Below are 27305 nucleotides of genomic sequence, written 5' to 3' on the forward strand. Positions count from 1 at the left end.
TTCCTATTTGGCCGAGGACACGACGTCCACAATTTCCAAAAACAATTTGAAATGTGGACTCGTCGGACCACAGAACACTTTTCCACTTTGCATCATCCATCTTAGATGAGCTTGGGCCCAGATAAGCCAGCGGCGTTTCTGGGTGTTGTTGATAAATGGCTTTTGCTTTGCATGGTAGACTTTCAAGTTGCACATACGGATGTAGCGCCGAACTGTATTTACTGACATTGGTTTTCTGGAGTGTTCCTGAGCCCATGTGGTGATATTCTTTACACATTGATGTCAGTTTTTGATGCAGTGCCACCTGAGGGATCGAAGGTCACGGGCATTCAATGTTGGTTTTCGGCCTTGCCGCTTACATGCAGTGATTTCTCCATATTCTCGGAACCTTTTGATGATATTATGGACCGTAGATGATGAAATCCCTAAATTCCTTGCAATTGTACATTGAGCAACATTGTCCTTAAACTGTTCGACTATTTTCTCACGCACTTGTTCACAAAGAGGTGAACCTCGCCCCATCTTTGCTTGTGATTGACTGAGCAATTTAGGGAAGCTCCTTTTATACCCAATCATGGCACCCACCTGTTCCCAATTAGCCTGTTCACCTGTGGGATGTTCCAAACAGGTGTTTGATGAGCATTCCTCAACTTTCTCAGTCATTTTTGACACCTGTCCCAGCTTTTTTGGAACGTGTTGCAGCCATAGAATTCCAAGTTAATGATTATTTGCTAAAAACAATAAAGTTGATCAGTTTGAACATTAAATATCTTGTCTTTATAGTGTATTCAATTAAATATAGGTTGAACATGATTTGCAAATCATTGTTTTCTGTTTTTATTTATGTTAACACAATGTCCCAACTTCATTGGAATTGGGGTTGTAATTGCAGCAGTACTTGATGCAAATTCTTATTTGTGACAGATCTGTTTGTCACTTCAGAAATAAAGTGAGAAAAAGTAAGTCACAGCATAGCATTTTCATAGAATAACTGAAAGCCTACTCTCAATCGGTTTTGAAGGGGCAATAAACTAAGCCCCAGCCTGCCCTCCCCACCCCCCACCCCCCCACCCCTTGACAATTGGCTTTGAAGGTGCAAGAATTTTTATCTGCCTCATAGTTTTCAAATGAAGGTTCAATGCACTTATAAAATGTGTTTTCCTAAGTAAATATTGATTTAAAAATATATTATATAAATGCAGTATATAATATATACATGTTAATTAAGTATAAATATATAAATTCAAATATATTTTTAATTTTGTTGGTAAAATGACTCGAAGAGACTCGAAACTCAGTGTAGGACTTGCGACTTGACTCAGGAATTGCCTGTCTCGACTTGGGTCTTGACTCGGGACTTAAGGGCAAAGACTTGAGACTTACTCGTGACTTGCAAAGCAATGACTTGGTCCCACGTCTGGTTCAGAGTATGGTGTCCTAGTCTCACCATTCATTTTTTTTTTTAGTATACAAAGTTGCCACTGGGTGGTGTACAGTACAGAGATGAACTTATTCTATGCAAAGTGTGGTTGGTCTGTAGTCACAAAGCTGAAGTGTTGACATTCCTTTAGTACTATTATTTTCACCACAAATCCCACTCTGATAACCTGTCATTTTCTCTCCGCTCCCTCAGGATGCCCTCAAACGACTCAGGAAAACGTAACAACGCCACCGCTGCTGCCGCCCTTACTTCCACGCCTCCGAGCAGCCTTCCTTCTCAGACACACCCCTGCAGCCCTCCAGACTCCGCCTCCTCCCTCACCCCCTGCTCTTCGCTGCCGCCCTCGGTGTCGCCCACACTCACAGATGTCTTCGGCCTGCCCACCCCACCCATGGGCAGCGGTGGAGGTTACAGTCTGAGCTCGTCGTGCGGCGGGAGCGGGAGCTCACGTTCGCCGTCACCACTGACTCTCATGCAGGCGGCTTCGGGAAAGCCCTTCGCCTCCAAGCCCGTGGAGCTGTGGAGCAAGTATGACGTGGCCGACTGGTTGGAGAGCCTTCACCTAGGAGAGCACAGAGACGCTTTCCTGGATAATGAAATCGAGGGTGCCCACCTGCCCTCTTTGCAAAAAGAAGACTTGATAGACCTGGGCGTCACGAGGGTGGGCCACCGCATGAACATCGAGAGGGCCCTCAAGCTGCTGCAGGACAGATAAGCCCAGAGGACAGCGAAGCAGCAGAGGACAGCGAAGGGAAGGTCACACTCGGAGCACGGGGGGCAGGAGATCTCTTTGTACGACACACGCTCCAGTCAAGTTATCCAAGTTGAGGATAAGGGACTGTCTCTGGAACAGTGGGTCCTCAAACTGTGGAAGTAATTTATTTCTCAAGACTTGTGCTCATCCAACTACAGCTTTGGAATACTACTGACCTTTTCCATGTGCCCCACGTGTGGGTGCATGAAAACCAGCTGAGCTGGTATTTTTTTCTTCTTCTTCTTTTTGATCCTTTTCTATCTTTGCTAGAGAATAATATGAGAATATTTCTTCACTAGAGTCCTACCGGAGTTATATTTCTGGGTGCATCTAAGGTTGTAGAGAAACACTTTTGCTTTTCACCTGTTTTTGTTCACGTTTGAATTCCTAACTAGTGGCCACAACAAGCACATACTCACTTACTGCACACAAATCCATGCGTAAGAAGACACGGTCTTCACAGACATGGACAGACGAAGCATGAATACACACACTGTCACTGCAATCGCCTTCTCCTCGGAGAGTAGAGTGAGGACTGACGTGGTCGTTAGAGCCGAAGCTCCTGCAATGTGGCACCAAGCCAGCCAAAGGCCAGCACCCTTAGTGATGCCATCAAACGCTTCAACCATATTGGAGCAGTTCACCTGGATCAAGTCACATCAGCTTGTCTGGAGACAAAAGGGTACCTTGTCATCTTTTGGTTTGTGCGCGCATGTGTGTGTGTGGTTGATACACATTAAGGACATTCCCAAAAGAGAAGCGAAAGCTTCACTTTTTCACTCTTTTTCTTTTCTTTTTTTTACTTTTCAACCTAATTCCTTCCACTGGACAGAACTGTGTATCCCTGCGATGTTGACCTCCCAGATGCAAAGTTTAGTTCAGTAGCGATCTTCAAGCAACAATTTGACTGATCAGTTGATGGCGGAAGAAGGAGATGCATGTTACAGAGAAAGTAAAACAGAAGGCAAGTTGGGGGAAAAAATGAATATTTCAGTGTGAATTGTCATGCATCTAAATCGTGTCTCCAACACATGACTCTGTACACCATAGGTCCAGAAGTATTGGAAACATAACAGGGGTTTTTTTTCATGATTTTGCAATTACAGTACACAATTCAAAATGAAAAATCAAGGTGTTGGATAGATGTAGACTTTCAGCTTTACCAGTTACCGTTTCGGAATTAGACTCATTTTAGGGAAAGTTCATTCATTTTGAGAGGGTTAAAAGAATTTGGACTAACAAGAGGTTCATTTTTCAGGTATAGTACATTCTGTCGTTACTTCAACAAAAATGAAGCAGACAATTTCAGATCAGAATCAGAATCATCTTTATTTGCCAAGTATGTCCAAAAAACACAAGGTATTTTTCTCCGGTAATTGGAGCCACTCTAGTACGACAACAGACAGTCAATTGACAGAGAACACTTTTGAGACAGAAAGACATTGAGAATAACAGTCACTGAGCAATTAAGGGTTGCTAGTTATCTGGTAATGCCGGTACATGTTTTATTTTTATTTTTATTTTTTTGACAATTGTGCAAAAAGATGCAGAGTCCTCTAGCACTTAGAGCAGTTCGAATGACTAATATTGCAATAGTCCGGTTCAATGACCATTGTGCAAAGGGTGCAGAGACTTCAAGCGAGTACTGCGATAATCTGTGACAATGTTGATTGTGCAAATGTTGCAGATACTCCTCAGTCAGTGTGCAAATAGAGCAGATGCTACTCTGGCATGAGTGGCCAGTATTGGTCAACAACAGATATGCAAATAGTGCAGCGTGGCGAGACTACTACAGTGAGTGCACGAGTAATATATAATTGGGCCCACAGAAATGTGACAACAAACTCAAGACAAAAAGACAAAAAATTGCCAGCATGTTGTAATGGAATTGTAGGTAAGGTGTTTAAGAAGTTGATTGCAAGAGGGAAGAAGCTGTTGGAATGTCTGCTAGTTCTAGTTTGCATTGATCGGTAGCACCTAACTGAGGGAAGGAGCCGGAAGAGCTGGTGACCGGGATGTGGAAGGTCCGGAAGGATTTTGCACGCTCTTGTCTTAGTTCTGGCAGCGTGCAAGTCCTCAAGCGTGGGTAGGGGGGTAACGACAATCTTTTCAGCAGTTTTGATTGTCCGTTGCAATCGGAGTTTGTCCTTTTTTGTAGCAGCACCAAACCAGACTATGATGGAAGAACACAGGACTGATTCGATGACCGCTGTGTAGAACTGCCTCAGCAGCTCCTTTGGCAGGCCGTGCTTTCTCAGAAGTACATCCTCTGCTGGGCCTTTTTGAGGACGGAGTTGATGTTGATCGCCCACTTCAGGTCCTGAGAGACTGTAATTCCCAGGAACTTGAAGGTCTTGACGGTTGACACAAGGCAACTGGACAGCGTGAGGGGCAGCTGTGGCGAAGGATGCCTCCTGAAATGCACGATCATCTCTACAGTCTTGAGCGTGGTCAGCTCCAGGTTGTGTCGGCCGCACCACAGCTTCAGCCGCTCCACTTCCTGTCGATATGCAGACTCGTCACCGTCTTTGATGAGGTCGATGACAGTGGTGTCAAACTTCAGGAGTTTGACAGCCGGGTGCGTTGAGGTGCAGTCGTTCGTGTCGAGAGAGAAGAGCAGTGGAGAGAGGACACAACCTTGGGGTGCCCCAGTCCTGATGCTGCATGTGGATGAGGTGGCCTCCCCCAGCCTCACCTGCTGTGTCCTGCCCATCAGGAAGCTGTAAATAGCACTGGCAGATGGCAGGTGAGACGCTGAGCTGGAGAAGCTTGGAGGAAAGGAGTTCAGGGATGATGGTGTTGAACACTGAGCTGAAGTCCACAAACAGGATCCTCGCGTAAGTTCCTGCACTGTCGAGGTGTTCTAGGATGAAGTGCATTCCCATGTTGACTGCATCATCCGCAGACCTGTTTGCTCAGTAGGCAACTGCAGGGGGTCCAGCAGGGGGCCTGTGACACTCTTGAGGTGGTCCAGCATGAGATGTTCAAAGGACTGTCAAGGCGACAGGCCTGTAGTCATTTAGACCCGAGATAGCAGGTTTCTTGGGGACTGGAATGATGGTGGAGCGTTTGAAACAGGATGGTACTTCGCACAGTTCCGGAGACCTATTGAAGAGCTGAGTGAAGACTGGAGCGAGCTGGTCCGCGCAGACTTTGAGGCAGGATGGGGACACATGGTCTGGGCCTGCTGCTTTGTTAATCTTTTGTTGCTTGAAGATGCGTCTCACATCCTGTTAGCGGATGGTTAACGCAGAAGTCGGTGATGTGATAGTGGTCGGTGGTGCGGCTGGGTGGGTGTGGGGTATGCAAGTGTGCTTTTCAAATCTTCAGTAGAAGGTGTTCAAGTCGTTGGCTAGTGTGCGATTGTTCTCAGCTTGGGGGGATCGTCGCTTGTAATTAGTCAGCGATTGGAAAGCATGCCAGACTGATTTAGAGTTGTTAGCGCTAAACTGTTTTTCCAACTTTGCTGCATAGTTCCTCTTATCCAAGCTGACTTTGGGTGGGAGGCGGGGTACACCTGAACTGGTTGGCAGCCATTTATATTAAACATGATGTTTATAGTTTGTGTCACTTTGTCCAAATACCTTTAAGCCATTCAAAATGCAGGTACTCTGCATACAACAATTGTAATTCTGAAATGGTGAATGAATCTGTGTCACTCGTTCTTTCCATTTTCAATTGGTAATCAAAAAATGAAAGCTTATTTTGTTATTAGTCACTAAGGTGTAGCGGTAAAATTGACTGACTTTGGTGCAGGCACAGTGGGTTTAGTTCCCACTCAGTGATGTTGTGAAACTAACTGTGAATATTTGTTTGTCTTAATACGTGCTACGTGATTGACTGGCGACCAATCCGGTGTGTAGTCCCTCCACGTTTCGTCCGAAGTCTCCAGCTATCCATGACCCTTAACTGAAAAAGTGATATAGAAAGTGGATGGATAGTGTGTTGTTGTTTTTTTCCTCATACACCCAAAAAAATTATAAAATGCCTGATTTTTCATTTTTTTATTTTAGGATCAGATCGTTTCTCCTCACTAGGGTCGCGGGCATGCTGGAGCCTATCCCAGCTATCATCGGGCAGGAGGCGGGGTTCACCCTGAACTGGTCGCCAGCCAATCGCAGGGCACATACAAACAAACAACCATTCGCACGCACATTCACACCAATGGGCAATTTAGAGTTTTCAATGAACCTACCATGCATGTTTTTGGGATGTGAGAGGAAACCGGAATGCCCGGAGAAAACCCACGCAGGCACAGGGAGAACATGCAAACTCTACACAGGCGGGGCCGGGATTTAAAACCCGGTCCTCAGAACTGTGAGGCATCAAGTCTGCCTTCAAAAGTTTGGCTCTCTGTGGTTATCTGCCATTCCACTTAAACATGACATTTTTTCCAAATATGACATTGAAGCGTGTGTGGTGCAATCTATTAGTTTGTCTGAGATGTTGAAAAGGTTTCTCGGGGTTTAATCGACTTCATTCAGAATGAAGAAAATTAATCAAAATGTAATCAAATGTAACTAGTTATATTACTTTCGAGAAAAATATTGAAATATTTACGCTATTACGTTTTCAACAGAGTAACTTGTAATTTGCGACCAACTACATTTCCAAAGTAATTTTCCCAACACTGGATGTAATGCACTTAACACTTCAAACATGTTTGTCCTTGATATAATATCGCTGATGGATTATTTGATGGATGGTGGTTGTGATCGTGGCGGCAAATAAGCTCACGTAGCTTTACTCATGGTCGTTGTAAGCCCAACCAACCATTTAAATATAAAAATCAAATTCTCCATTTTGTATCTTTGATCTGAGTCCAAAATTTACAGTGATAGAAAAATGATAGATGGATTGAACGTGTCATATTGTTCCACTTCACTCACAGTTTTTCCCAATCCATTGTCGGGCTGTATAAAGGCAAAAACATAAAAGCTCTTGCCATTGACCAAATACTTCTGGACCGAAATGTTACAGAATTCTGTACTATTTATGACAATGGTACTATCGTTATATATTTAATAGTTAGCCTTTGTCAAACACAAAGGACACTTGTCACGTGACATCAGATCACTTCTGCTCAATCACTCCTATGGTGTATATTTACTTCCACTTCCTGTATATCCAGATTGTATTAATCACTAACGAAAGGTAAAGCGGTCATTATTTTATTTTTGAAAGTGTGTGATCATAGACTTGGGCCCAACTGTCACAGCTGATCAAGGGAAGAAACATGCTGTTCCTCCTTCCAGAGTCTTGTTCACAAACTAAACAAGCACTGTTGTGAAACTTAACATTCTATACTGGCATGCCAGTCACTCTATTTACTCAAGTGGTTTGCAGTCTTTACTGAAGATGTTTACAGTACACAGTTGTAATGCTACTGGAAGTTGGTTTCAGCTTGTCTTTTGATCAGCACATTTATTCAAGACAAAATAATTAGTGATATGCCATGGTAATAATAAAACATAACTAGTCTCACTTTCCCTTTGAGAAAAGATTTCTTTGCGTTTCATCTCAACAAATACTGGGAGTGGAATTGAATAGATTACATAGTGATCCGATGTCACTATGAAGAGTTAAGTTCCCACGTGACGTATTAACAAAACATTTTGGGGCATTATGTCAGTGGAGCCAGATGTGAGCTTATTTTGATCTAAATATGATTTAATATATATATACTTCTGACTTATAATAAACTCATATTTTTGTGTTATATCTAAAAAAAAAAAATCATATTTATACAAAAGCTATATTTAGATTAAATGACATTTTGAATAATCAAGCTGGTGATATACAGTTGAAACCAGAAGTTTACATACAGCATATAAAAACTTTTTTTTCTCACTATCTGACATGAAATCAGGATAAAATGTCCCTATTTTAGGTCAATTAGGATTAGCAAAATTTTGTATATTTGCTAAATGGCAGAATAATGTGAGGGTCTATCAACATTGTTGTTTGTTTGCAAAATAGAGTGCTGAGTTTTCATTTTAACATTTGAGATCTGGTTAATTGCTGGGTTTTTTTGTTGGTTTGGTTGGTTGTTTTTTTGTTTTGTTTTTTGTTACCAGGGTTGAAAACAGAATTGGCAAAGGTGAATTTATCCATAGACAGATATTTTTTTATGATAGCATATCGAACTCTCATATACTGGTACTTTGATTCAGGCTGCAACTGCGTCCAACATTACAAGGTTGATGCAATAAAAACGTTAAAATGACAAACAAACGATATTAACGATCTCACGGAAATGTTATTTTGAAAATATGGAAATTCAAACAAATTTGGACCAATTGTTCTGGAAGTGAATTTTTATAGATTGGCAGCTCTAGTGTATATAAACATTTGGTTTCAAATATAAATCCATGAAAAGCCTCAAGATGACTTACCTGTATATCCAATGTATTCCTAAACGATGCTGCAATAAAAAGATCAATTTCAGTGATGTGGCGCAAAGAAATCAAAGTAGTAGGATGCACACGCTTAGTAGAGGTTTGTCTTTAGGGATAAACAGTGTAAATATTCCTCTCCGAGACAGGCTCATGGCTTGCAAGTTGCCTGGAGGACTTGATTTTCACAATAAAGTATCCCTTGTCGGCTTCAGGGTTTTATGCTGAAAGAGTGTTAAAACACATACATACACTCTCTACCCTGCCCTCTAACCATTGCAAGAAATACGCCGACACAGATGGCAGATGTTTTCATCCGTATGGATTAGACGAAAGCATATATTGTAAACTGGATCGCTTTTTATTATGATAGAAGTGCCACGGTTACGGGCTGAGAAGTAAAACGCCAGTACAGTGTTGAAATGTGTATATAAGAGTGTTTTAACAGAAGTAAGTAACCATGTCTAATTGAGTGCATGTATAGAAGTATTTAAAGGCTTGGAGTGGCAACAATCCAAGGAAGTTTCCTTTCTGACCGACCTGATGGCCAAAGCAGCGCCCTATCATCCTAGTGAGGATGCCTTAAATGAGGTCCCAGGTCCCTTTGGTTCAGTACCCAACGGCTCTGTTTACGCCGAAGCCAATTCTTTCAGAGTGCATTCGATACACTTGAAAACCCAATGTTCCGCAAAGAGATGCACAGTACAGTTAGTATTAAAGAAAGTTAACTTCTTTGGTTTCATCACCCGCTCGGCTGCAAAGGCCAAGGTGCAGCCTTTGAGGACTTTACAAACGCTCTGTGTTCTGTGAACATTAGCGGGAGAGAGGCTGGCACGGGACAATGCTGCTATAAACCTGTAACTTATTTTCAAACAAACAGTGACGTGCGAGCAGGGGTCGAAAAGCACAGTATTTTTAAAAATTTGTATAGAGTTCTATGACATTTTCTAGAGATTATCTTGAAAAAAAGATGTTCGACACTGTTGTGTGGATTTGCCAAATACAGAAATATTATATCGATACAACCATGGATATTATCATTAGACTTATGGGTTATGTAAGAAGCAATATTTATTCGGAATGAATCTCCTTTGCTGTGTTTTATTTTTCCATTTTAAAGTGACATATCACGTTTGTCTGTATTTCACTGAAGTGTTGCCTAGATGCAGTCTACTCATGTGGTAGATTTCAGATATGTTGGCCAATCAAGTGACCACAAAAACCAGGTATCTTCTGACCGCAACTTGCCTATCTTATCATTTTATAAAAATCCCTGAATCAAGAGTGAAACTTGTGTATTTAAAAAAATAAATAAATAAATGTACATTTTTAATGTATGTCTGCAGGCCACCATAGTAGGAAACTGAAAGAAACATACATAAATCCACCAAAAAAATTAGGTGTGGCTGTTGTTTACTCTCAGTGGGTCAGCAGGTCACTAAACAGTGTTCTGTGTTAAAATGTAGAGCTGAGTAGATGTAGTAAGAATCTTTAGGAGTGTCACCAGCCAGGTTTAGGACAAACATGGCTCACTATACCCACTTCCACTCCCCCTTTTAACGCTGCTCCCACTATTCTCATTGTTCAACATTTGGCTGACCCTTTCTGTCTTTTTCTGAACTTATTTTGGTTTCATTATTAGATTTTGTTCTTTATTAAGTCTTTATATAGACTAAGATGTTTTCAGTAATTTGTGCAGATTTGTGTTTGTTTTTCTATGTTGCTGTAATTTTGTGCTTCAATCATCATCATAGAGTCAACTAATTACTGAAATGAATAGAGAATATTGCGGTAAGTGCACTCTTCATTCCCCCCCAAATCCTCAAGAATTCTTGTACGCCAACCAAAAGTCACTGTAAGAAATAAATATAACATTGCACTAATGTTGTTGTCGTCTTACTCCTTACTTGTGTGAGGACGCAATGCCCAGCAGGCTTGGAATCATCGGACCTTGTTCCATTTGGAATACCATGGATGGAGGTAAATGTAGTGACACAAAAAAATATACTGTGGGCCTGATCATTGTGCCTACAGGAAGTTAAAATGGAAGGAAATATGGAGTTAGTTCAAAAGGCTTCCACTCTCCTAGGAAGACATTCCACAAGATTCTGCAGGGTGTTTGTGGGTTTTTTTCTGTTGTAGCTAATCCCAAACCTGCTTGAATTCAGGCATTCCGTGATGTTCTTTCACAATAAACTCATGTCATTATGGGCATTTCTTTGTGCACTAGTATTGTGCTGAAACAGAAAAGGGCCTTCCCCAAAACTATTCCTCAAATTAGAAAGCACACAATAGTCGAAAAAAGGTCCTGGTGAGATGAAATATGAAAATACAGGAGAACAAAGGCGTGTGCTTCAAACAAACCAGAAGTTTAGCTGTACACCAGCATCCAACGGTCATTGCGGTGATGAAACAATAGATGTCCAGAAGACAGTCATTGATTTAATTTCTTTTTTTTCCGCAAAATTCACTTCCTTGTGCTGAAAAGCTTTAGGGAGATGCTAATTTCATTTTCCAGCATCTGCCCACACTGCCAAAGGTACCACCAATAGGTGGTTCAAAGACCACAGTGTTTCTGTGGTTGATTGACCATCAAACTCACCTGACCTGACCTGAACCCCATAGAACATCTATGGGCTGTTGACAAAAGGAAGATGAGACACACCAGACCCAACAATGCAGATACCAAAGCAACCCAGGCTTCTATTACACAGGCTGATCGCCTTCATGTTAGAGTGTATTGACACAGTAATTCCTGCAAAAGGAGGTCCAACCAAGTATCGGGTGCATAGACACGAACATTTAAGAGGCCTGGCATTTCTGTTTAAAATATCCTTTTTCATTATTATCAATCTTATGTAATATTCAAATTTCCTGAGACACTGAATTTCAGGTTCTCATTATCGGTAAACCATAACCAACAAAATAAAGGGTTGAATTATTTCACGATGGTAAAGCAAAGCAATTATATTTATATAGTGCATTTCATACACAAGGTAACTCAATGTGCTTTACATGATTAAAAGCAATTTTTTTAAAAAAGAAAAAAGAACTGCTTATAAACATTTAAAACAAAGGGGCAAAAAATAAAAATTCAATAAAGCGTACAGTGCAAGAAATATTTAAAAGTGGAAATGCTCTAAAAAGCATGGGGGGAAAAGAAGAGTTTTTAACCTGGACTTAAAAACATTCACACTTGGGGCTGACGTCACTTCTGTTGGCAACTTATTCCATTTGTGTGCAGCATAATAGCTAAATGCTGCTTCACCGTGTTTGCTTTGGACTCTGTGCTCCACTATTTGACCTGAGTCTGTGGATCTCAGAGCCCTACTGGGTTTATTATTACATTAGCATTTCATTCATGTATTCAGGACCTAAACCGTTTAGTGATTTATAGACCTGTAGCAGAACTTTAAAATCTATTCTAAAGCTGACTGGAAGCCAGTGTAAAGACTTTAGAATTGGAGTAATATCCTCTCACCTCTTTGTTCTGGTCAGAACCAGAGCTGCAACATTCTGAATGAGCTGCAGCTGTTTAATGCTCTTTTTAGGGAGTCCAGTCAGAAGACCATTACAATAATCAAGTCTACTTGAGATAAAAGCATGGATGAGCTTCTCCTGGTCTGCTTGACAGATGCAAGCCTTCACTCTGGATATGTTCTTCAGATGGTAGAAGGCAATTTTAGTAATTGATTTGATATGACTGTTGAAAGTCAGGTCGGAATCGATCAGAACACCAAGGTTTCGGACTTGGTCTTTGTTTTTTAAAAGAGAGTGACTCCAGATATTTACCAACAGCAATCCTCTTTTCTTTATTGCCAAAAACAATTATCTCTTGTTTTATTCTGGTTTAATTGAAGAAGATTTTGGCTCATTTATCTGCTTTAAACAGTGACACAACAACTCAATTGAACTGTAGTCCTTTGGAGACACTGCTAAATATAACTGTGTCATCTGCATAGCTATGATAGTCAAAATTAAAGTTCTCAAGAATTTGACTCAAGGGTAGCATATACAGGCTGAACAGGAGGGGTCCAAGAACTGACCCCATAGGTCATTGCCATTCGATGAGATTGAACACTTCCAATGGTTACAAAATATCCTTTCCTCCAGGTAGGACCCGAACCATTTAAGGACTGTTCCATTTAGTCCTACCCACATTTCCAACCTGTTCAGCAGCATATTATGATCTACCGTATCAAAAGCCGCACTGAGGTCCAACAAGACCAGAATTGACACCTTTCCCGAGTCAGTAGTCACCCTTTTATCGTTTAGCACGTTGATAAGAGCAGATTCTGTAGTGTGATGAGTTCGGAAACCTGATTGAAATGTGTCAAAAAGTCCATTTATATTCAAGAAATTGCTGAGTTGATTGAAAATAACTTTCTCAACAATATTGGCTATGAAAGGGAGATTTGAGATGGGTCTATAGCTTGCTAACATGGAAGCGTCCAGTGTTCTATTTTTTAACAGAGGCTTAATGGAAGCTACTTTTAGAGCTTTAGGAAACTCGCCTGACTGAATGAGCAATTGATTATTTGCTGCAAATAAGCTAGCACAGACTTCACAATAGCTTTGAAAAAGTCAGAGGGTAACTCGTTGATGGTTTCAGCTGCTGAACCGTTTTCTCTACAGTTTTTTGGTCCACTGTATCAAATTCTGACATGGTAATAGAGCTTTTCCTCGGTGGCTTCAGATGTAGTATCATTTTATCATTTTGCTTATTTGTGCTGATATTTAACCAGATGGATTGTATTTATTCACTCAAATAACAAGCAAATTCATTACATTTATCTGCTGTTAGAAGTTCTGGAGCTATCTGATTCGGGGGGGGGGTTGTGAGCTTGTCAACCACAGCAAACAGAGTGCGAGTATTGTTGAAGTTATTACTGATGATTTCAGAAAAGTGTTGCTGTCTAGCCCTGACTAACTCTTGGTTAAAATTACAAAGACTTTGTAGAGGTCATAGTCAATTTAGAGTTGAGTTTTTCTCCACTAGCGTTCTGCTTTCCTACACTTTGATTTTGAGGTCTTTACCATCATTGTGCTCCTCCACGGTGTTCTAGGTCGCCGCAAGATTGGCTTGCGTTTTAATAGCAGCGACAGCATTCATGACCTTTGAGATTTTACAGGTGAAATTATTCAAAAGTTCATCAAATGTAACTGGTAAAGAATCTATACATGGGGGTCACTTTCAGAAATAAGTGACAAAAGAAATGTAGAACTTTTTCCATGCTATTAATTTTTTTCAATTGATGTACGCATTTTATATTATGCAACCGAACAGAATGTTACAGTATTTTTCAAGGGACGCTTTGAAATTCCATGGGGCCAAAAGAGTAAAGTGCGAAGCGCCATCTGCTGGAGATTTTAAGTACCTGCAGGCAACACCATTATGCACATTTGACCGCAAAAGCTGAATAAAATGTATTTTTACTGGCCAGCATCACACTTTTATTTTTCCATTATTAAATAATTGTTTTAATTTGAGCAACGAAAATATGACTCATTTTAAACGTAGTTTGTATTTTTTTTAAATAATTGTTAAATGTGTGAAGTTGAAAATAAAATGTGCAGTAAATGTTTGGCTGATATGCAAAGAACGATGAGATTGCAAATTTTTCAGTACAAGTTACCTCGATCCTTTAGAATTTTGACAGAATGTAAAATATTGCATGTACAGTATTATCATTTTTTTCCCCAGTAAGATATCTAACAAAACTAGCAAGTCAGAAGATGCTCATTCCACAAATAAAAAGTCTTCAAACACAAAATTAGGCATGGTGGTAAAGGATATAGAAAACGGGGTCTTTACACACTAAGTACCACCCAAAACAATACCACTACCAAAATTACAATACAGCAGCGTAGTAAGTAGGGCCAAATGTTTATCTAAAACTAGTATTATCCTGAAAATATTTATATATAATACTACTATAAAGCCACTATAACATGATGCAGTTTTAACATTACCACAGTGCTTAGATATGGGAAAGTGGGAAAAATATTTACTTAAATCTATTGCACTTAAGTTAACGTGTACCTAAATGTTAAAAAACATTGTTCTTTAAGATTAAATGCAAGTATATTAATCTTTTAGGTTAAATACAACTGAATTGTGCTTGCTTCTTTGGCATACTTGAGAATTACTGATTTATAGCTTTAATGTAGTACAGGTACAATCAATAAATCAGAATACGATTAGATTTACAGAGCATAGCAAACAAAAACCCAAAATTCATCACCGCAAGAAATTTGAAAATTACATAACTATTCAAAACGACATTAGGTCCAAATTTACGACCTTCTGAAAGTATTCCTGTGTTTAATGAATCCGAGTTTCACGTTTCGAATTGAACGACTGAAATAAATGAACTCTTCAACTCAAATTTAAGCATGATCCTTGAATTGCACTTCTTTTGAGAGACACTGCTAAATTGTTTGAAAATGTACAAATTTCATTGAAAACTGTCAAAAGACAAATGGATACTCAAGTTGGCTTGTTCAATATTGATATATAATTAATATCTGATTTCCATGAATCACAGCATCTTGAACAATTCGGAAAATTGCACTGTCCATACAACACTTCGAAAATGCAAAAAGAGAAGCAATGAAAAGGCAAGAGGAAGACTTCTCACTTATCAAAGCAGATACACAAAGGAGTTTTTACTGTAATTCCATGCTGTTAAACGGCATCCCAAGAAAGTACAGTATTGCTTGAGCTCTTTAAAGAAACCATTATAGTGCCAAACAGCTGCTCTTATCTTCAGAATGCAGCTTTCCCATCCAAATTGCTGCATGGGAAAAATGTATAATGGTAACTAATGTCAAAATGTTTTGTTTTTTTCAGCAAGCTCCAATCTGTAAACAAAGTCAAAATATAAACCACCATATAATTCATATATTTTATTTATTGAAAAAAAAAAAAAAACGGGTTATATGACTCAAGCAGACAGAAGTACAGATAAAATAAATTTGTAAAGGTCACTTTGATGTTACAAAACCCCAAAAGATGGAGAATAATGAAAGCTCTCTCTCTCTCTCACACACACACACACACACACACACACACACAGAGATGGCTTGCTCACATTCAAAGACAAAAACAGCGATGGAATAAAAATATGTTTTTAAATCTACCATCTCTCAAAGCATCGTAACTCTTTAATTTCTCTGCACATGACTCATGGTATCAACAGTAATCAACAATGAGCTGTAGTGTACTGTTATTTCCATTTACATAAATTGCCCCTTAAATCTGAACATCTTAAAGAAGAAACAATGAACCAACAATGGTGGACTAAAGCAGATTAGCATACTGCATTAACTTCAAAACAAAGTCAAAGATTTTTATGCTTATCAAAAACAGTTTAAGTTAAAAGTGTGTTCGGGGGGATGCAATGAAGGTAAGCATTATTATTGTTTTGGTCCCTGGTGGGCTGTACTGGACATATATCAGCATATCCCCTTGTCTCAATTGAGAGTGAGGGTGGTCACCAGATATTTTTGTCAACACACATCTTTGGTAAAACTAAACTTAATAGGTGCAGTACTTTTTTTTTTTTGGAGACCAATGCAGCCAAAGCTTTAACTTTTTTTTTTTTTTTTTTTTTTTTTTTTAGGCCTAGTTTATTTATTTATTTATTTTTGTTTTCCGGGTGTTGATTCATTCTCAAGTAAGTTTGTGTACTGCACACAGACAAAATCATCATCATAAAAATCACTTGTGTGATGGAAAAAGGCGCAAAGGCTGATTTAGAAGACCTACGATGTCTTGCACAGTGTTGAAGCACTCAGAAAAGAAAGGAGACCAAAGCATGAAAAGTAGGAATTTAACAGCCTCTCCTCTTTCGGCAGAGTGATATCATTGCCGTACTTCAACGTAATTGGCAGGGAAAAGACCGTAAGCCCCTCTGCAAACACCACGCCACCAGCCTTCGTCGATCATCTCAATGTTGGTGATGATGTCATCGGGATCAAAGGAGATCTCATCTTCGCCAGCTGAAAGGAAAATTCGAATTGGTGACGGACGTAGACACAAATCAACTGTATCTGAGATGTATAAATAGAATAAAATCAAATTTTCAAAATTGCTCCCAGAAAAAAGCTTAATCAATCATGTATAAACCATGGACTGACACGACTAACTGCATCAACCCAGTGTGTGTGTTCCAGCAACAACATTTTGGGCTATTGACAGCTCTCACCTGCTTGGTAGTCATACAGGGCAACCGCGGTCACCCCGGCGTCCTCACCAATCGCATACTGCTGCCCCTCTGCAATAGAATGGTCATTTGTTAAGGTCAGTCACCAAACTTTTTGGAACTGAGAGCTACTTTTGGTAACTGCTAAACGCAAAGGGCTACCAGTTTAATACACACGTCTGAAATAATAAATTTGCTCAAACTACCATGACTAATTATATGTTGTTATTAATCATTAATGGTATACAGTACATCTTAGGGATGTCCCGATCCAACTTTTTCACTTCCATTCCGATACCGATATTGCAGCCTTGAATTTTGGCAGATACTGATGTCGGTCTGATCCAATATCAGCAATAATCATACAAACTGTACTTATTTTGTAGTATGGAATGTTAGAAAAGGCTTGATCAAGTGATATTACTCAAACAGACAACAACAATGAGAAAAACAGACCCATTTATTATTAACCAATGGGTTGCATAAAGTAACTAAACATAAGAATGTGCTACAGTTTCATAAAATGACTAACAAAATATTATTATGATAAAAATAACTTCAATAAAAGCAATAATAAAAATATGTTTTTTTTTAATTGCAAGTAAGCACTGCTTAAGTTAAGCAACTTTAAACATACAGTCCCCTCCAAAGGTATTGGAACGGCAAGGTCAATTCCTTTGTTTTTGTTGTGTACTGAAGACATTTGGGTTTCAGATCAAAAGAGGAATATGAGACAAAAGTTCAAAATTCCAGCTTTTATTTCATGGTATTTACATCTAGATGTGTTAAACAACTCAGGACAGAGCACCTTTTGTTCGAACCCACCCACTTTTCAAGTGAGCAAAAGTATTGGTACATTTAAATACAGCGACAGTTCTGTCTCTAACTCAAATGCCAATAAATCTATCAGAAGCTTCCAAAAGATCATCTGGATCCAAATTGTTTAAAGGCATATGAATCTTATTGTATGGAAACTTCTGACTTTGACGAAAATAATGAAAATCCCATAATTTTTCTGGCATTTAGCAAATGGTTATTCTAATTGACCTAAAACAGGAAAAGTTTAGTCTAATTTCATGTCAGAGTGATTAAAAAAAGCCTGTGTTGTAGTTTTATGTAAACTTCTGATTTCAACTGTACGGAGTATATCGTGGTTTACAATAACATCCATCCATTTTGTGAACCGCTTATCCTCTCTAGGGTCTCAGGGTTTTACAATATTTAACTATATTTGTATTTTCATATGTGGGTTAAAATAAAATAAAAAATGAAACATGGAGTGTCTCTGTTACGGAAAAGCACACGTTCAGTCAATGAAGGAAGTCAGTAGTTGATTTCCTCTCTATGTATTACTATTACAGTGCTGTGAAAAACTATTGGGCCCCTTTTCAAATTTCGCCATCGGTTTGTGACGTCAAACTGAAGTGCACTTGGGTTTTGCAGCAGGATCACGATCCAAAACACACGAGCAAGTCAACATACGAATGGCTTAAAATAACAAAGGTTTTGGAGTGGCCGAGTCAAAGTCCAGACTTGAATCTGATTGCACTGCAGTGGCATGACCTTAAAAAGGCTATTGATTCTCAAAAACCCTCCATTTTTGCTGAATTCAAACAATTCTGCAAGGAAGAGTGGGCCAAAATATCTCCACAGAGATGTGAAAGACTCATTGCTAGATCTAGAAAATGCTTGAGTTTAGATGTTGCCGCTGAGTTACTAGTTATTAGGTTTAGGGGCCAATACGGTTTCACACAGGGCCAGGTAGCTTTGAATAATATTTAAATATAATATTTTAATAAATGAAATAATTTAAAAAGCGCATTTTAAATTCACTTGGGTTGTATTTGTCTGATATTTACATTTGTTTGAAATTGGGAAACTATGGAAAATAATCTAAGAATTTGACAAGAGGGCCCATATATTTTCACGGTACAGTATATAACTACTGCAGCCAGGGCAATCAACGTCTTCCTTGTCATTGAACCACAAACAAACTTGGTGCATTTGTCAAGAAAATCGAGTACTGTGTATGTGGCGCCTCAAAAACATTTTCCATGGTTAAATGTGCGAAAGTCAATAGCCTAGTGCGCGGCGGGAAGTCGCCGACTGAATTTTTTTCCACAATTGTTTAGTTGAGTGGCTTTTAGCAGCGGGCCTAAATGATTTCTCACAATAATTATCAGCAAGGATTGAAGAACATAGGAAACAAACAACAGTACAACACTTTTTCGAGTGATCAATTCTACAGCAGTTGAAATAAATCCCAACGTTCCATCACTGGTGAGTCACTTTTAGAACATGCCAGCAGCCTAATCATTTGGTCCACCTGGTGCCCACGGGCACCATGTCACAGACCCCTGGTCTAGTGGTTCAGGGTAGGGATACTTCATCTCCAGAAGTACTTTAACGCAGCTTAATCCACAGCACAGTTTATGTGCTGCATTCAAATGGAAGCATTCTAAAATGAGGCTTACCTTCAGCAGGGGTCTGATAAAGCACTTCTGGCTGTTCGTAGTGACCCTGTGGTTCTCGTCCATACAGTTGCTCTCCATTCTCATCAGCAACATCGTAGGTAACATCTGCATTCTAAACAGGATGATAAATTCATTCTGTTACAGCCTCCAAAAGTGTCTGCGTGACATGTACACATTTGAATTGACATGTATTTAGGGGCATAAGACCAAATGATACAAACATATGCACAATACGTACGCTCTTTTACTTCATGCAACTGACTTGATAGCAACCATGACTTTGGGCCTAAATGCCATGAAGAAGTTTCTTTGCCATTATTTATGGCATCGTACACTATAATGTATTGTGCCATGCAAAATGGCTGCTGTTGGGCCAATTGTTCTCTCGTCACTCAATCCCTCTATCCTGTTTTCTCTCTCCATTTCAAATTAATCAATCAAACTTTATTTGTACAGCAATTTTCATACATAAAAAAAAAAATGCAACTCATCTACCCTCTGCGCCTCTACTATGTCTCCATCTCAACCTCATCGGCCGAGATAGATGGTCGCTCCTTGCCTCTGTTGCCAAGTGCTAGCTCATGTTCGGTTCGGTTGGATTTCTTTAATGTACACACGTGGACAAAATTGTTGGTAACCCTCTGTTAATGAAAGGAAAACCCACGGTGGTCACAGTAATAACTCGAATCTGACAAATGTAACAGTAAAAATGTAATGAAAATTAATCGATGAAAATCAGACTTTGCTTTTGAATTGTGGTTCATGAGATTTAAAAATAAAATAAAAACATTTAAAAAAACAAAACAAAAGAAAACCTCATGAAACAGTCCTTGACAAAACTGATAGTACCTTGAACTTAATATTTTGTTGTACAAAGTTTTGGGGTAATCACCGCAATCAAATGATTTTTGCATCTTTCAAAAGAGACTTCCGCACCTCTGCAGGTATTTTGGCCCACTCTTCATGAGCAAACTGCTCCGGTTGTCTCACGTTTTAAAGGGCGCTTTCTCCAGATGGCATGTTTCAGCTCCTTTCCCAGATGTTCAAAAGGATTTAGATCCAGGCCCATAGAAGGCCACTTCAGAATAGTCCAATGTTTTTGCTTTTAGCCATTCTTGGGTGTTTTTAGCAGTGTGTTTGTTTTGGGTCATTATCCTGTTGCTATGATCTGCGACTGAGACCAAGCTTTCTGCAGAGCTGCCAACTTTAAAAAAATGCACTTTTAGAACAATTTGTGCAAATTTGTCTGAATCTCCATGTTTTCAAAATGTCAAGAACATTACAGTAGGACAGTCATAATCAGAATGGTTACTAAATTATGGTTTCAATAATTGTCATTTGGTTTGTATTACATCAACCTTGTAATGGCAGACGCAGTTGCAGTCGGATTCAAAGTACAAAGATATATGACACTGACCACCACATTTCTCTCTAGAATACCCTGACAGTCTTGAGATTTCATTGTACCCTGCACAGATTCAGGGCGCCACCCTGCACCCTAACCACAAGTAAATTCTCAACCTAGGGGAAACACCGTCTTACTTTTGTCAGATTCAAGTTATTTCTGTCACCACTGTGGGTTTTTCTTTCATTCATAGAGGTGCACCAACAATTTTGTTCATGTGTGTATGAGGAGTGTGGTTCTTGACCCGCTCAACGTGGAGCAGTGATGCCGGAACACTCTAAAATATCTGCCATTTTTAGTAACAAGCAATGTAGCACATTATTTCCCGAAAGTAGTCAGATTACAATTACTCTTTCAAGCCAATGTGCATTACTACAGTCTAGAATGACTCGCCCTGAGCAATCAAAGGCTCCTGATGGCTAGAAGCAGCATCCCTCATGTCCATCATATATATATATATATATATATATATATATATATATATATATATATATATATATATATATATATATATATATATATATATATATATATATATATATATATATATATATATAGAGGCGATGAAACATTTATAGGGTTTTCCAATCATAACGGCCCTCTGAGGAAAACTGTATCCACAATGTGGCCCGTGACAAAAATGAGTTTGACACATCTGGTTCAATGAATAAAAAAATGTTTGGAAATGTATGGCTACATTAGTTTTATTTTCCTGAGTAAAAAGTGTTAGAAAGGTTCTAAATATCAAGTTTACGATTGCTGTTGCTGGTTTATTTCCACAAAAACAAGTGTTATGCTGCCATGTTAAGCGTGTAATGCATTGTGGGTTGATCATTCATTTAGAAACGGTCAGTTGAAAAGCGACATGGAGGAAAAGACTGACTGAGTGAGTAGGACTCACTAAAGGAAGGACTTAGGTTGTATAATATTTACAAAGAAAAGTGTGAGCTTTCAACCTCGTTTAGACTGCTACGGCGGAGCTAGCTAGCTGGCTTAACCAGCGCCACACCGCTAACGTAAGTGCTTCACCTCCCGTCAATCACCCTGAGCTTTATTAGTCAGCTGCTAAACTTGTCCCCGGGAATAAAAAAAGTTTTTTTCGCAGTTGACATCACACATCATTGTCATCGTATTAAAATTACAATGGCAGGAGGTGGTGTGTGGGTGCGTGTGTGTGTGTGATTGCATGTGTGTGACGGGGGTATGAAGCTTAGCAAGTGTAATTTCCCTCACCGGATGAATAAGGGTATCTATCTGCAGCACGGTGACAAGTGGTTGGCATGTCTGCATCACATTTGTGAAGTTTTGGATTTTAATTCCGGGAGCGCTGGCTTCCACCCACATTTCAAAACCATGCAGATTAAACATTCATAAGACAGAAAAGGCCAGACAAATATCTAAATATATATTGTATTATTGCTCATTTCTTTTGTGTTTATTAGCATATTTGGTATTGGAGTAATTAAAAAGTTATAAAAAGTAATCAAGTTCCATTACTTTACTACTATGGTATTTGGATTAGGTTACCAACTACCAGTACATATTTTTAACAGGTAACTTGTAACTATATGAAATTACATCTTGAACGTAACCCTCCCAACCCTGTATTTCTATCAGTTAAGAGTCTGTAGAAGTGTTGTGGAGAATGCTGCGCTTATTTACATGTGTAAGTACTTATTTGGCATGTCAAACCTACACTAAGCAGGTCATTTAATGTAGCTTCACACTACACACGAATACTTAAGTTATTGGTTCATGTTGATGTCGTTCTGCAACTTGTTTGGCATGTTTAATCAAGGAAAGTGTACGGTAAAGGTAATGCTCTTTTTGTACCATGGCTACGTGATTACTGTCTCCTGGCAGCTGCTGAATGCAACTAAAAAAGTAACGTGCAATCGAACTTTGTTACTTTTAAAATCAAGTAATCAGTAAAGTTACTTTCTCAAAAGGTAACTACACAACACTGCCTGTGAGATAATTTTTTGTGTGTGTTTGCATTGTATGACATTTGTAAAAAGCCTTTTTAATACGCTGAGGAACAAACTGTTAGTACGGTTACATTATTGCAACAATAGGGATGGGAAGACATTTTTTTTACAGTGGATTATGGCAGACGCAAAATTATGTTTTTTGTTTGAAGTAAATGTCAACATGCAGTACTGTGGTGTGCATCGCAGTCGTCTTTTTTTGTTTTATTCATGAATGTTTAAAGAAAAAAGACAAACGATAGAAAGTATTTACTGTTGTGAAGCCCACCTCGTATGTTGAAGAGAGAGCAGGCTGGACAGGTGAAGTTGGGCTCGGAGTGGGACTGGGGCTTGCTGCAACAGGAACCGGAGTGGGACTGGGGCTCGCTGCAAAAGTAACCGGAGTGGGACTGGGGCTCGCTGGAACAGGAACCGGAGAGGGCGCTTTGGCCCGCTCTTCAATTCTACGTCGTGCCTCCTCTTGCTCCTGTTTCTCCTTAGCCTGCCGACGTGTTCGCTCATCTTCAGCTCTCTTTCTGTCCTCTTCCTCCTTCTGCCTGGCAATATTCTCAAACTGGGCTTTAATACTTCCTGTGCTGCTGCCAGCTTGATGAAAGGAAGAATTGGAGATGTGAGATTGAGGGCCACTTTTGAAAATCACCTACTTAACTGCACAGTACCTACTCACTATTTACTTTTCTAGTGGCAAACCAGGGACTATTTGCTATAACTGTCAAAATTCGGCCTTTTATCTCATCTTTGAAGAAACTAACACCCCCTAATCTTTATCTTCTACTCAAAAGCTGTGCTGATCTGAAATCCAAAGAGATGCAACGTTGTCATCTTCAGTGATCTGTTAGTCGTTAGTGGCTTACAAACCTAAATTTTGCAGACAAGCTGGGCGAGACCCTCTTCCCCGACCCATTGAAAAAATACGCACTTGATGAATATATTTCGGTAAACGGTTGGATTCAAGTTGACAAATATGAACGTCCACAGCAGTGAATGGATTAATTATTAATTAATGTTTACTATAATTTACCACTGCCTTTAGTCATCAGCGGTCTGTGTTCTTGCTGCCCTCAGATGCCCCTCGAATAAATTAGCAAATGCAGGGAAAACGGCCTCCATTATTCCAGGGTCCGAAATACTAAAAAAAAACATATATTGCTACACAAAATTATCTTTGTGTAGCAATTGGTGAGATTTGTGTAACAATTTTTCAAAACTGTTTTCGCCAATAATTTGAATAAAAGTACTAGGTACTAAATCAGTTTAATTTTATGCTTTTCCACCCAAAATTTTACAACATTTTACTCCATATATACAGGCACATTTTTAACTTTTGAACATGTTATGTATAGAGAGACTTTTTGCCTTGTGGGGTAGCAGAAATCCTATTGTAGCAACCCTGCATATTGTTCATAAATCTGTGGTTTCCGATTGTCCATGAAGGTAACAGGACACATGTACAGGAAGCGAGGGTGATGGACGATGGAGAAAAGGACATTTGGCTACCGCGGTCATAGATATCTTATTTATCTCTGTGATCGTGCTAGTTAATGTTCTTCCCCCTTGTCTTCCTTTGGTGATAACGACACGGTGCCATGGAGGCGATGATTCGTGACTTATAATGCGTTGACACTGGACGCAAAGAGAGATTTCGCCTCAGAGGCTCGGTAGCCAGGGGGTTGTAATAAAATAGCGTACACCAAGCATTCACCGGCAGTAGTACCTTGAAAGCAGGGTGGTTGGGCGGCTGTTCAATGTGGACGCACAGTTTTTTGTTTTCACAATATAGTGTTTAGTACATCAAATTCATTTAAGAAATTTGTACTCTGTGTTACAGCCAGAAAGTAATGTCCAGCCATCCATTTTCTGGGCCGCTTATCCTCAAAAGAATCGCTGGAGTGCTGGAGCCAATCCCAGCTATCTTCGGGGAGGAGGCGGGGTACACCCTGAACTGGTTGCCAATAATGTCCGTGCCAAATACATATATATATTGTTTTATTTTATTTTTTTTTTTTTTCTATTCTCCTACTGATTATTGATCAAATAATTGAATAATAGTCAACCCCCCCAAAAAAAAACATTCAATTATTATTATTTTTTTAACTACTAACTTGCATTCTATTCTCATTTATGAGGGATTGAGTTCTATTCTTAAACTGCATATGTTAGTACTCAGTAGTGTATGGTATAAATTCGGTGTACAGAATTTAAGACAAAATGCTAAATGGTTAGCAATCGGGATTAACATTAGCGCGCTAGCGATTACCATTTTAGGTAAAAGAAAAAAAGAAAACGCTCAGTACCATTCAGCTCACTCATACGTCATTTTATATATACAACACCAATTCCAATGAAGTTGGGGCGTTGTGTTAAACAAATAACAGAATACAATGATTTGCCAATCATGTTCAACCTATATTTAATTGAATACACTACAAAGACAAGATATTTAATGTTCAAACTGATAAACTTGATTGTTTTTGGCAAATAATCATTACCTTAGAATTTTATGGCTGCAACACGTTCCAAAAAAGCAGGGACAGGGTCATGTTTACCACTGTGTTACATCACCTTTTCTTTTAACAACATTCAATAAACATTTGGGAACTGAAGACAATACTTGTTGAAGCTTTGTAGGTGGATTTCTTTCCCATTCTTGCTTGATGTACAGCTTCAGTTGTTCAACAGTCTGGGGTCTCTGTTGTCGTATTTTACGCTTCATAATGCGCCACACATTTTCAATGGGAGACAGGTCTGGACTGCAGGCAGGCCAGTCTAGTACCCGCACTCTTTTACTATGAAGCCACGCTGTTGTAACACGTGCAGAATGTGGTTTGGCATTGTCTTGCTGAAATAAGCAGGGGGGTCCATGAAAAATACGTTGCTTGGATGGCAGCATAAGTATGTAACTTTCAGCATTAATGGTGCCTTCACAGATGTGTAAGTTACCCATGCCATTGGCACTAACACAGCCCCATACCATCACAGATGCTGGCTTTTGAACTTTGCGTCCATAACAGTCCGGATGGTTATTATCCTCTTTGGCCCGGAGGACACGACGTCCACAATTTCCCAAAACTATTTGAAATATGGACTCGTTGGACCACAGAACACTTTTCCACTTTGCATCAGTCCATCTTAGATGAGCTCGGGCCCAGAGAAGCCGGCGGCGTTTCTGGGTGTTGTTGATAAACGGCTTTTGCTTTGCATAGTAGAGTTTCAAGTTGCACATACAGATGTAGTGCCGAACTGTATTTACTGACATTGGTTTTCTGAAGTGTTCCTGAGCCCATGTGGTGAGATCCTTTACACATTGATGTAAGTTTTTGATGCAGTGCCGCCTGAGGGATCGAAGGTCAAGGGCATTCAATGTTGGTTTTCGGCCTTGCCGCTTACATGCAGTGATTTCTCCAGATTCTCTGAACCTTTTGATGATGATATGCACCGCAGATGATGAAATCCCTAAATTCCTTACAATTGCACGTTGAGGAACATTGTCCTTAAAACTGTTCGACTATTTTCTCACGCACTTGTTCACAAAGAGGTGAACCTTGCCCCATCTTTGCTTGTGAATGACTGAGCAATGCAGGGAAGCTCCTTTTATACCCAATCATGACATCCACCTTCCCAATTACCAAGTTAATGATTATTTGCTAAAAACAAAGTTTATCATTCAATATCTTGTCTTTGTAGTGTATTCAATTCAATATAGGTTGAACATGATTTGCAAATCATTGTATTCTGTTTTTATTTATGTTTAACACAACATCCCAACTTCATTGGAATTGGGGTTGTATGTTCATTACACATCCATCAGTCTCTCAAAAGGCGCTCTTCCGTTTTAGGTCAAGTTTATCAGTGGCCCAGTACTGCGTCCGTCTGCAGTAAATATCCGTGTGAAACATGGGTTCCAGCGGCGCAAAGATAGTTGCGGGCGGACCTTTTTATTTTTTTGTCTGGGTGGAGTTCGAGGCAAAAATTTTGCGTCTACCTATTTTTTAAGTCGTCTTAGCAGAGTTATTCAATTTTTCTTCCCAGCCCTAATTCGGACCCTGTATTGTTGTTTGTTAGAATGTCTGACAGTAGACTGTACTGTGCAGCGGAAAAGCGGCAACTGGGGCCTGAGGTTGTGACAAAAAACAGATACCAGGGGGTGCTTACCAGCCTCCACAGGTCTAGTTTTCTGGTAAGATGATTTGGGCTTCTCAACATCCTCGAATGTGCTTGCACTCTGTCAAGCAGAGCCAAAGAAACATGTAACTGTAATTTACAGACACATGGACACAAGGATGCAAACATGAATGTACCTTATCCATCCGGTCATTCTGGACACCAAATTTTCCTCCAAACCCTTTGGAGTAATCTGGGAGGGGGAGAAGAGGTGGTAAATTATAGTGTTTATTTTATTTTGACACTTCAACCACAGTCAGTATCCAAACTTTTCTGTACCGCTCATCCTCACTAGGGCATTTGCTATTTAATTTCTCAATTCATTTAATGACAATCTTCTACTCCATTACCGGTTCCCAAAAAGGTCTCTGTATGAGACTTTGTAAGAATTCAGATGAAGCAGACTGTGGTTGAATTAGTTCACACAACAGAAAAACTGCAGAAATCAAAAGGATATGCTGATGGACTCATGCAAACCTA

At 39.5% G+C, this 27305-nt stretch overlaps 2 protein-coding genes across 3 annotated transcripts in view; one reads left to right on the forward strand and one right to left on the reverse strand.

The window, feature by feature from the left end:
* LOC133474453 (SH3 and multiple ankyrin repeat domains protein 2-like) overlaps nucleotides 1–10473 on the forward strand; it is a 282765-nt gene extending 272292 nt beyond the window's left edge. Inside the window, exon 22 of the mRNA XM_061766190.1 lies at nucleotides 1634–10473. Within this exon, the coding sequence (XP_061622174.1) occupies nucleotides 1634–2156 (523 nt within the window). The 3' untranslated portion in view covers nucleotides 2157–10473. The remainder of the gene's footprint in view (nucleotides 1–1633) is intronic.
* Nucleotides 10474–15484: 5011 nt separating this feature from the next.
* The window catches only part of LOC133474454 (src substrate protein p85-like), a 30120-nt gene continuing 18299 nt past the window's right edge, over nucleotides 15485–27305 (reverse strand). For both annotated transcript variants that reach the window (XM_061766192.1, XM_061766191.1), the window contains 6 exons: nucleotides 26963–27018; nucleotides 26817–26886; nucleotides 22933–23249; nucleotides 19272–19383; nucleotides 16801–16869; nucleotides 15485–16594 (listed from right to left, as the gene is read on the reverse strand). In XM_061766192.1, coding sequence (XP_061622176.1) covers nucleotides 16458–16594; nucleotides 16801–16869; nucleotides 19272–19383; nucleotides 22933–23249; nucleotides 26817–26886; nucleotides 26963–27018 — 761 coding nt within the window. In that variant the 3' untranslated portion in view covers nucleotides 15485–16457. The remainder of the gene's footprint in view (nucleotides 16595–16800; nucleotides 16870–19271; nucleotides 19384–22932; nucleotides 23250–26816; nucleotides 26887–26962; nucleotides 27019–27305) is intronic.

This window comes from Phyllopteryx taeniolatus, chromosome 2 (genome assembly GCF_024500385.1).
Source record: "Phyllopteryx taeniolatus isolate TA_2022b chromosome 2, UOR_Ptae_1.2, whole genome shotgun sequence".
NCBI classification, from domain to species: Eukaryota; Metazoa; Chordata; class Actinopteri; order Syngnathiformes; family Syngnathidae; genus Phyllopteryx; species Phyllopteryx taeniolatus.